Source organism: Contarinia nasturtii, unplaced genomic scaffold, assembly GCF_009176525.2.
Source record: "Contarinia nasturtii isolate CC-2019 unplaced genomic scaffold, AAFC_CNas_1.1 Cnas_scaffold_187, whole genome shotgun sequence".
Taxonomy (NCBI): domain Eukaryota; kingdom Metazoa; phylum Arthropoda; class Insecta; order Diptera; family Cecidomyiidae; genus Contarinia; species Contarinia nasturtii.
This window is the reverse complement of record NW_022197544.1, coordinates 10,272,683-10,284,170: the sequence shown is the minus strand read 5'-3', so window position 1 is coordinate 10,284,170 and position 11,488 is coordinate 10,272,683. Positions and strand designations below refer to the sequence as shown.

The 11,488-nt window shown below is 33.3% G+C and overlaps 1 protein-coding gene across 1 annotated transcript; it reads left to right on the top strand.

The window, feature by feature from the left end:
• Nucleotides 1–2,983: 2,983 nt before the first annotated feature.
• Nucleotides 2,984–11,281, top strand: LOC116336843 (glycine receptor subunit alpha-2-like). Its single transcript, XM_031760996.1, has 12 exons — nucleotides 2,984–3,973; nucleotides 7,956–8,035; nucleotides 8,109–8,282; nucleotides 8,363–8,443; nucleotides 8,544–8,653; nucleotides 8,746–8,791; nucleotides 8,887–9,027; nucleotides 9,587–9,672; nucleotides 9,750–9,893; nucleotides 10,424–10,552; nucleotides 10,634–10,744; nucleotides 11,240–11,281. Exons 1-12 carry the CDS (start codon nucleotides 3,921–3,923, stop codon nucleotides 11,279–11,281), a joined length of 1,197 nt encoding a protein of 398 aa, XP_031616856.1. The 5' UTR covers nucleotides 2,984–3,920.
• The last annotated feature ends 207 nt before the right edge of the window (nucleotides 11,282–11,488 follow it).

Here is an 11,488-nt window from a genome sequence, read left to right as displayed (position 1 = left end):
GTTTTAAGGCGTTTATGCATGTTGTGCGTTATTTTCTACAAAAGAATAGTAGGCTATGATATACCTACTCGGTGTTAGATACAGCACACGAATTAAATAGCGCGAATGAAATAGCAGCCGCTAGATGCATAGCTCGAGCCTAATGTCTGGTGTAGGGTAAAGTCGGGTGATGTGAAACACGTTTTTATTTTGTGTCATGAAAATATCAACAAATTGAATTTTTAAACAACTGCTCTATTCTGTAGAGGAAGGAAAATCCCAAATATATGTAACGGTGGATTTTCAAAATTTTGTATTTTTCATATTTTTTTTTAAATTTTCAAAAACATTGATTTTTGCTAGGGGGGAGACACCAAGAATAAATTCCGAATCCACTATATAAATTACTAATCCAGCTATTCCACTAATCCAAAAACACAAATGTGAAATCGAAACTATTTTTCCTATTCCATGCACTGTTTCCGTCAAAAATGTTAATTCTGCTATTCCGCACTATTCCACTAATCCATCAATAAACGTCAAAAGAAATGTCGAATGGATTTGAAGTGAAACAATTTTTGCTATTCCATGCACTGTTTCGCTGTTCCACGCGAATTAATTCACAGGCGTTGCTATTTTATTGCAATTTCTCGAATCTTTACACTAAAAGTCTAATCCTATTCCACGTGTCTGCCCCCTAAGATTTTTGGACTTTTTCAAAATGGTAGGGTGATGTGAAACAAGATTAAAAATCGATGATAAAAATGATAAATATCCACATAAATCGCTTTAGATGTTCAAAAAATATTTTCAAAAAAAATGAAATAATGTAAAATAGCGTCAGTAGGGTGTTTCACATCACCCTACAAAAAATGCTTCACATCACCCCACTGACGCTGTTTTGCGCGGAATGACACTACACAAAAACCATGTGAGCAAATCACAAAATCTCTTTGGATTATTGAAGATAAACAAAAAAGCAACACTATGAATATCGATATGTCGATTTTTTTCTCACAAAAACACGATTTATATGATGGCTTGGAAAAACTTTTGGAATAAAATTTTCACTCGATTGTAGTAGAGCAACAAAATGTGCGTATTACCTCGTGTATGTTTTCTAGAAAACAAGCTACTGTCAATAGCAATTGATGACAGCTTCTTTTGACCAGTGATGGTTCTTTGCTGTCTGAATAGCGCTAGATATTCGCAGCGTCTGCCCAGCATTGCTGTCCAGATGCTGATTCGATGCATTCACCGCACGTCGCTGTGTGTGGCACAAAAAAGTGTGTTCCGTATGCGGTATGGGGTGAACGCATCGAATCAGCATCTAGGCAGCAATGCTGTACAGACGCTGCGAATATCTAGCGCTATTCAGACAGCAAAAAACCGTCACTGCTTTTGACAGCATCTGTCATCGTTACGTAAGAAAATTGAGGCTGTTTCACATCACCCGACTTTACCCTATATATTTCTATTATTTCTTTCACTAAAACATCGCACAATATATTATGGAAATTTACGGGGTATCCCTCACTTTCTCACTTTCTTAGAGGTACTTTTTACTAGTATGTAAATTTAATTTTATTGCATATTATATCTCCCCTAGGTTTAATACATTCACACTAAAAAGTGATTTGAAGAGTTGAATAACAACGACTACAAAAAATACACATTCAATACGTATTGAATAAATCGACGACCCACTTTAAATAATAAAAATTCCATTTCCAACTTTTTTCATATTCCAAATTGTCCAGACTTTGCACATTAAGTTTGACATAAGTAATTCAATTTATCGAAGAAAGTACTTTTAAAAAACTTTATTATATTAATATTTACACCGTAAAGGATTAAAATATCCAGTGAAACATTGCAAACGAAAGAGACTAATCGCACTGGACAGAAATTTCATAAAATTCATATTGTATTCCTGTGAATTTTGAAAATATTCCAGTCTCACAGGTGTATATGTTTGTTACCACAAATTTATTTGCTATTTTGCACGCGATTCATATGTTCCACCAACGTTGAGTCAATTGAGTGTATGAGTGAGTGAATGCGCGATTGAAATAGTATGTGGTTGCCTTTAATGTGGTAAAATAAAATGCAACCCCTTTCTTAGTTTTTTTTTTTGGCTTGTTTGCAGTGTTTGTTGTGTACAGTACAATATATAGTATTGATGATTGTTGCTTGATGCTTGCCGCTGTCGTAGTTTTTTCTGGTTTGTTTTGCACTTTATATCCGTCAAATAATAAGGAAAAGAGCATTACCGCGTTCGATTTTAATAAAAGTACACATAGTGATATGATGATGCAGTCATATCGAAAATGTAATGTGACCACAATTTTGCACTTGCACACTTTCGGATTTGGACTATTGCTGTCAAATCAAATCAAATGAAACAGAGACAGATACATACACGCACGCGCTCACTTGCTTAAACTAATTCAAAAAAAATCTGATGCCCGACTGCAATGACTGAAAAATAATAAGTAAGAACGAAAACGTTAACGTGGACAAAAACGAGAAAGGAAACACGAGAGCTTGGACTCACATGTGCGCTTGAAACTTGAAAGATCGTGAAAATTCAAAGTGCTAAATTACATACAAAAGTGAACCAAAGAAATCATTTCCAATTTCTTCGATTTGAATTTTACCAGTCATCAAAAGAAATAAGTACCAATTCCAAAAAAGTGAAATCCTGTTGAACGTGATAATCAATTTTCCAAGAAGTAATTAATTGTTCAATTACCGCTAAGGAAACGCTTGTTTTCAACTATAAATTATGGTGTCAGTTTTTTTGACCCTTTTTTACATAGGTTGTATGCAATTCATTACAGAATTCAATGGAATAATATAAGTACTTGTGAAGCAAAAACAAAACAAACAACATTGGTCTTCAGTAAAATGTGTATCGAAAACATGATATATTGAGTGTACTGGAATGAAGTGTATTGAATTTGTCATTAAAAATATTTCACATGAACTTGGGAAAAGCGATTTAACTTTGAATAATTAAAAAAAAATTATCGGATATTTTCATTCGCTTGTTGAAAGTTTTTCGAAGGTGTTTAGTTATCTTTATACAAATATTTGAAATTGAGCATCTTTTTTGCAATGTTTTACAATTTAAATAATTCAAAAGACTTATGTAACCAAAAAAAACTTATTTTAAATAGATACTATAGAAACGACATAATTTAAATTCGAAAAAGACGCGAAAGTGTCGTCTTTCATTGCTCATATTGGGCTGACATTAGTGGTCGCTTTAAGCTTGGATGAATTCCCACAACAAGTCAAATTCAAAATCGGTGACATCAGACACTTTGGTTTCAAATGAATAGATCGCGCATATGAGCTGAAAATAAGCACATCGCACAAAACTGTGCGAAAGAAAAAAGAACAGAAGAAAAGATACAAGTGATAGAGAGGGTGAAAATAAAAAAAATGTAACTAGCGTGTGCAATAATAATTTCCCCTAAACTACAAAATTTTAGTGCATCCGTATTACCGTTGGAAAGCCATTGGAAATTGAAGTCATAAACTAAGCACAATAATGTGATTGTCGCAATAAGTCATAAACATTTTCCTCAAAATAAACCTAGTCATTTGTCAATTTATTGTTGATTTTTCCAAAATCTTGTAAAAGCTGTTTCGTTTCCAAAATATACGCGAAGTATGCAACATTTCGTTTAAAATTGAATTTATGTTGAATCAGTAATCTATTGCCATATAGCGCTATAGAGAGAAATATTGTAAATTTGAGTGGAAAAAAAGAAAGGAAAGAGGTAGCTATAAAAAATATAAAGAAATATCTATACCTATAGCACATTTTGAACAGAAGTTATGATTTAAATATTTTGTGTCACTACATTGTTATCTATAACCAAAAGAGCACCAAAGAGTTGTGAAATGCCAAATAAGTTCCACTGCAAAAGATGTTCGCTATTCTCAAGAAAAAACCATTTGCGATTATTTTTCTGCTGTCATGGTGAGTAAAAAATTATAACTAAAAATATGCTTAAAAGATGCCTGAATTTGTTTTCCAGAGCGTTCTACAGTCAAAGATTTTTATTTATATTATTGTGATTGGTGTCTCTCACGAACTATAGTGGCCATAATTATAATTCAAAAAAATACCTGAAATTATACAGAACGTGAATTTTACGTTTTCTAAGTGAAGGAATTTTATGAAATTTGAAATAAACAATAAATCAGTAATTTCAATCTATGTAAAAAGTCATTCTGCTATTTGTGACAAACAGTTCCAGATCATCATGTAATGTGCATCAGTTAATGTACATTGGGCACATCATTTTTCTTCGAACTATAATTAATTACTAAAGTGTTGTATCCATGGTTGTATCACAATAAAAATGATAAAGAAAAGTATTTTTTGTTGAAACCCATTACCGCCTCTTGTGCTTAAAAAAACATAGGTATACTGATCTTATCCAAATTTATACAAAGACGATTATGTTTATATTAATCAAAAGTAATATTACAAATTATCACGTGAGAGAAGTGCAATGCCGCAGATATCTGTTAAATATAAATTAAATCAATTTTCACACCTTCATGCAATGAATTCTTTAGAGTAATTTGATTTTGTAAACGTATAACTCGACTAATCATACAATATTTGAGCTCAGACAGTTGGGATTAAAATGGGAATTTGCGTTTTTTTACGCGAGACCAATGTACTCCTTCTTTTTTTCAACCAAAATCGTTGTGAATTAGTAGGTGGGGCACCTACAGTACCACAACAGACATCAACGGATGTAATTTAGACCCGATAAGTGCGAGCTGTGTCTAATGTTGGACACCAATCCCATTATGTCACATTTCTGTGGTAGATTTGAACGCTCTAGAATAAAAACAACTTATTGGTATGTAAGAGAACAATAACATTACGTTTTGTATCTATCCGCCAAATGTCACATTCACACTTATAAGTTTACGTATGGAGATTTTAACAATATCATTTCTACAAGATCTACACACTCTACACCCGAGGCTTTTTAAGTTAAATTAAAACTCATATAAATTTATGTTTTTTTAAATAGAAATTATCTAATGCTAATTGTGCTAACTTCAATTTCAAAACAAAAAAATGAAACAATTTATTAAATTATTTTTCAACAATTTTTGGAATAACATATGCGCTCATTCTCAAACTTGTGAAATAATATCCCATTCTATATATAGATGGCACTGTCTATACGAAGTTCGGCAAACAAAGCATTACGCTTATTGAACGCATTACACCTCTTTAGCGTTCAGCTGTAACCGTTTCGCCAGGTTTTAGCAGCTCATAATACACCACACCTTTCTGATCCCACCAAATGCACAATATGACCTTCTGGCGATGAATATTCCGGCTGCGAAGGTCCTGGTTGACCTGGATCAACATAGGCTCCATTACGTTTGGAGTTTTCGTAATATATCCATTTCTCATTGCCAGTAACAATTCATCTAAAAAAACTATGTCTTTTGGGTTCTTTAAGATGTTTTTTGCATGCTGTGATTCGTGCTTGGAGCTGATTTTCAGTCAGTTGATGTGGTACCCATTTCCCTAGCTTTCAGATCTTTCCCATTGCATGCGAACGTCTGAAAATGGTTGCTTGGTCAATATTTAACTCCATTGCAAGTTTTTCTTGCGTTCGGGCTGAGTTTTCGTCCAATAATGCTTGCAATTCCTCATCTTCAAACTTTTTTGGTTGACCTAGTCGTTCTTTGTCTTTCAAATCAAAATCACCACTTTTGAATCGTTGAAACCATTTTCTGCAGCTTGAATCTACTGGAGCTTGTCTACCATAAGTATCCGAAAGCATTCGATGCGCTTCAGCCGCAGTTTTCTTCGTATCAAAACTGATTAACTTATAACAACTTATCACGATCCATTTTGAATTGATTCAAAAATAATGACACTGTATGAAAAACAAAACTTTCTGCTCTGAATTAGATTGGCAAATGTCACATGTACAAAATGCAATTCGATTCAGCTGTCAAGCCACACACAATTTTAAGTGGAGACATCTAATTGTCAGCGATCAAAATTAATGCATACACCCAATATTTCAAATCTAACTCCAACTCAAATATTATCATTGCAAATGCTGAGGCGGTATACATGGATGGATTATATAATGTCAATACAAATTATGACCTAGCTTTAAATATTCCGATCAAGTGCAGACACTATGCCTCCCATGTGACGGCAAAATCTATTAAATGGTTATGTGATTAATAAATGCCAATTTTGGCTAATTACATTAATTGCATTTATTCGCTCGTTCAGCACTTATGAAGTAGAATGACAGGAAAAAGAAAAAAAAATTCACTGAGTGCAATCTCTACATATACCATTCTTACACTCTATACTCGTAATGACTATTTTTTTAACAGTCAGAGCAACGAAGTATATGCAAGCGACACTCATTGCATTCCACTCAGGCGTAATAGTTGTTGGCACATCTACCATTTTTCTTTTATATTTGTTCTTTTCTTTTTATTAAGAACAAAACTGTGTATCTTTCGATAGAGGGCACCACTTAAAAACACACAATATTTAATAGAAATTTTTTAGGACATTTCTACACATTGCGTTTGGCAATGGGAGAAAGGGAAAATGTGTGCTGGGGGTAGAATAATAGATATTTTTTGCTGCTATTCATTATTATTAAGTGTGTATTAGTGCGTTAGTTCGTTAGAGCTATGACATTTCGATAATGTCGCCTTGAAAAATTTTCTGACATCAAATTCACAAAAAAATGTAATACTGTTGTCTACAGGTCTGTGTATATATCGTTGCATTAGTATGAAATAGTAGTAATCTTACCACACGGTTCTTATTCAGCGTGTGTAGATTACAATATTATTTCATATTTTGTTACATTTATAAACAACAATATCACGAATTCGAAGTACCCAGTATGATTTGATTTTGTCAACATTTGAGATAATTAGAGAAGATTAACAACGACCAATTCTCAAGAAAAGTGGAAGGACAAATTCACAATTGTATCACAAATGAACTCGTTGTCTGCCCCTGAAAGAAAAACGAAAGGAAAACAATATTGCACGCTGGTGTAGACTCAGTATAATCAGAATAATGTGTGCTTGTATGTTGGGGAAAGGCCTTTTTTCCTGAAATCAATAAAATTGAAATTATTGGCACGATTTTTATACATAGCAGCGAAAACACCCAAAAGAAAAACATCGAACGATGGACAAAAGGTAATGAAAATTGTATGCACGATATGTCGCTGTCAATCCACCACTCCATCGTCGTCGCCAACTCTGTGAAATAAAAACGAATTGACGAAAAAAACGATTGCCTTGCAAAGCATATGTGAAATTTTACAAAAGCCAACAAAGAAGAAGAAACAAAAAATTAATTCAAAATGCACATGTACCAAATGCTGTCGCTTTGCTATCAACTGAAAATCAAAAATTTAAATTTCAAACACAACACTGAATTACCGGAAAGAACTTCACATTTTGCTGCATATTTTTTTACAACCAAATTGCAAAGAAGCAAAGTGGCGCGCGCAAATGGTAGACACAAAACTGAATTTGAATGGCAAATAAATCGCTATTGTCACAACAAAGTATCTCCCGCGGCCCATTTTGTATGCTGCCGAACACATAAGTCGTATTTTTCCGAACTTTTTAATGATGAACTTTCAAATTTTGTAACGAACATTTTTTTTTTCAATTTAACCCAACTGTGTTCAAAGTGGGTCCATTAGATATCAAAGTATTATTACTATTAACAATTTTGAGATTTCGTTTGCATCCTCTATGATTAAATAGCCGATTGATTTTCTTTTTAGTTAGTGTGAAAATATTGAAGTTTTATTGCAAAAATAATGTCACTAGTGGCAGGGTACACCGCACACAGTCTTTTATGTATTTTATATATTTTTCGATAATTCACATAAATATGTATATTTCTTAAACGTTTATAGTTTCCATAACACTTACGTTGAAGCAAAAAAAAATTATACATTGAGACCAAGGGTGGTTCTACCAGACAGTTATGTTAAAGGTAGATAAATAATGTATTTATTCAATGTTTATGTCTAATTAATTTGTTTTAACATCAAAATTGACTATCTCAGAAGTGCGTCCGCCAAATAAAAAGGGATTGCCCGTTGTTGTTAAGTTTAGCGTTTACGTTGTAGATATTAATTCGATAAATGTTGAAGATATGGACTTTCGTGTAGACATGTTCATACGTTCACAATGGAAGGAATCTCGATTAAAACTTCCGAACGATATATTTGAAGAAGGTGGTAAGTGTTTTCAATGAAATGTATTTATTCGTGTATTTTTTTGTCAACACTCTCTGAATACTACTACTGTTTTCAAAAAGATGATTTTGTGATACTTCCTCAAGAGTTTTTTGAGAATTTATGGCAACCTGAACTGCAAATTCAAAATTCAAAAATCGCAGGTAATTACAACAATATATGTTCCATTGTACCCGATAATCAGAAAACAAATGATATTTTCTCAGATCGAATTAACTATTATTTTCATTATTTTCGGAACAGAAATTGCGACATTGACGCACAAATTTTCATCCGTTACATTATACAAAAACAAAACAGTACGTTATGCAGCCCGCATGCATGCAATAATCGCGTGTCAAATGGAATTTCAGGTATTTCACATATTTATATATTTAAATTACGTATTTCATATGAATTTGAATATAGAATTGAACAAATTTCTCGTACTTTGGTTTTTATTTAGCTTTATCCGATGGATATTCAATCGTGTCCGATCTATATTGAGAGCTGTGAGTAAACAATGGCTACTGTAGCCACTAAAACATTCAAATGACACACTTAATTGTCACACTGCATTTCCTTTTTCTCCTTTCTTCACTTACAGTCACATATCCAAATCAAAAAGTCCGATTGCAGTGGGACGATGCCGGTGTCGTTTTAAATCCAGAACTGAAATTACTGCAGTACAATTTGGGACAACCGCTCGAAGTAGCCGAAAGCTTTGGATATATGCCCGAGAAACATGGTTTGTAATAACAAATACTTTTGCTGATAATAATGCAATAAGCTCAATTCTTGTAATTTTGGCTACAACGAATGGTAATAAAGCAGACTCTAACTCACAGAAAAGTTAAATGAATTTCGGTTCCGATGCAATCTCTTAAAAAGTTAATTTTATCCTCAAAAATGTTCAGCGTGAAAATCTTTTACCTGAGCTTTGCTATGCTTCGTAATATTTACAAGATTTTTGTCACCGTCCAATACAAACAAATCTCACGAAAATCTACATATGCGAATAAATTGTGAAAAATGAGCATACAAGAAAAAAAAACCTATTCAAACTAAATGCAATAAATTAATTTCTCTCCGTTATTTTCATCATACTGAAGTTTTCTTCATTGCTAGTGGCGACGATTAAAGTCAATTTTGAATATTATATCCAAAAATCTATTTTTGTCGGCATTGAAAACTGTCCAGAAAAGTTAAACATTTCATGACTAACGCTTAAAATGTGAACACTTGACTTTAAAAACAATAGTAAATAGTTGAAAAAGTTTTTTTTTATTTCTTGATTGTTTGTGTAGGTAATTTTTCACGTCTCACAGTAAATTTTCGCTTCGAACGACAAATTGGCCATCATTTAATTCAAACCTTTGCTCCATCAACTTTGGTAAGATGTTTGTTAATATTGTGAACACAATTAACATAGTTTATTCAGTTATTTCATTTTCAAACGTATGTTTGCAGGTCGTCATGTTGTCTTGGTTTTCATTTTGGTTAGGTTTAGACGCGATTCCAGGACGTGTGACTCTTTTGGTGACATGCATGTTAACATTGGTTACAATGTTCACGGGTTTAAGAGCCGATATTCCTCCTGTAGCTTACATAAAGGTATGTGAAAGCAAATCTTCAAAACCGCTTAGAATAAAAGTAGATAATGGTAGAAAGTTAAAAAAAAATCTCAATCATAAAGTTCTGTGAAAATAATACTCAATCAAGAAAAAATTAAAAATAAAAGTCGGTCAAAAAATGAGTAAAAATAATACTCAATCAAGGCCCTTGATTCAAGGGAAAAAGTGAAAATAAAAGTCGACCATAAATTATATTTTCATTTTAATATCACTCATTTGGAAAAATTCGATCATAAAATGAGTAAAAATAATACTCAATCAAGAGAAAAAGTGAAAATAAAAGTCAATCATAAAATGAGTGAAAATAAAAGGCAAACACAAATTATGAACAATTTTTTTTTCACTTTTTTTCTTGATTGAGTATTATTTTCATAGCACTTTATGATTGAGATTTTTTTTAACTTTCTACCATTATCTACTTTTATTCTAAGCGGTTCATATGTTTATTGAATATTGTCCTCGGTAAATGCATGACGTTATTTAAAAAAATGCACACCATTTCCCATATAGGCACTTGATTTATGGATGGCTGGTTGTATGATCTTCGTGTTTGCTGCTCTTGGTGAATTTGTAGTCGTTAAGGTCCTCGATGTTCAATATCAATATCAAATAAATCGTGTTCCAAAAGTACTGCCAATGGTAAATATTTCAATGCTATTGTTTTTTTTGCTTTTTGCAAAATAAATTGTGAATATATATGCCATATTTGTTTGTTAACAGAGAATTAGTGCAATGGAAAAAGGTCAATGCCCCACCATGGTGGCTACGTGGGAAAGCGGAAATGTTCGATCGCGAAAAGCAACGCCAACTACTGCAACAACCCCTGGACAGGTTTGTGAATTTCTTTGTTTCAACGATTTCCAATAAAAATAATATTTCAATTATTGGGTGTATCGATTAATTTTTACCGTTTTTTGGGTGAAAATCTATATTTATTTGAATAACAAAATGAATGAGTACATTAACCAATGTATTGCCCATCGTTAGCTATGACTTCCGCCCATCTTCTTGGCAGCTTTTCGATTCCGCGTCGAAAGAATTCCTCATCTTTTGAGGCTATCCATTCATCGATCCATTTTCGCACTCCTTCAGGACAAAACCATTTCCATCGATCGAAACAAGTGGTAGTCAGAAGGAGCAAGGTCTGGAGAGTACGCGGGTTGACCAAGCCGATCCCAACCGAAGTCTTGTACTTTTTTTTTAACGATGTCTGCTCGATGTGGCCTGGCATTATCATCGTGAAACACAACTTTGTCTTGTTTAGACGCTTTTCGTGGCCGTTTAATCTTCAATGCATGCTCCATTTTGATTAATTGCATGCGGTAGCGTTGGGCTGTAACCGTTTCACTTGGTTTTAGCAGCTCATAATACACGACACCTTTTTGATCCCACCAAATGCACAGCATGACCTTCTTGCAATGAATGTCTCGTTTTGACTGCGATGGTCCTGGTTGGCCTGGATCAACATACGCTCCTTTACGTTTGAGGTTGTCGTAATAGACCCACTTTTCATCGCTCGTGACAATTCGATACAAAAAACTATGTTTTTTGTGCCCGGCAAGATTTTTTTTGCAT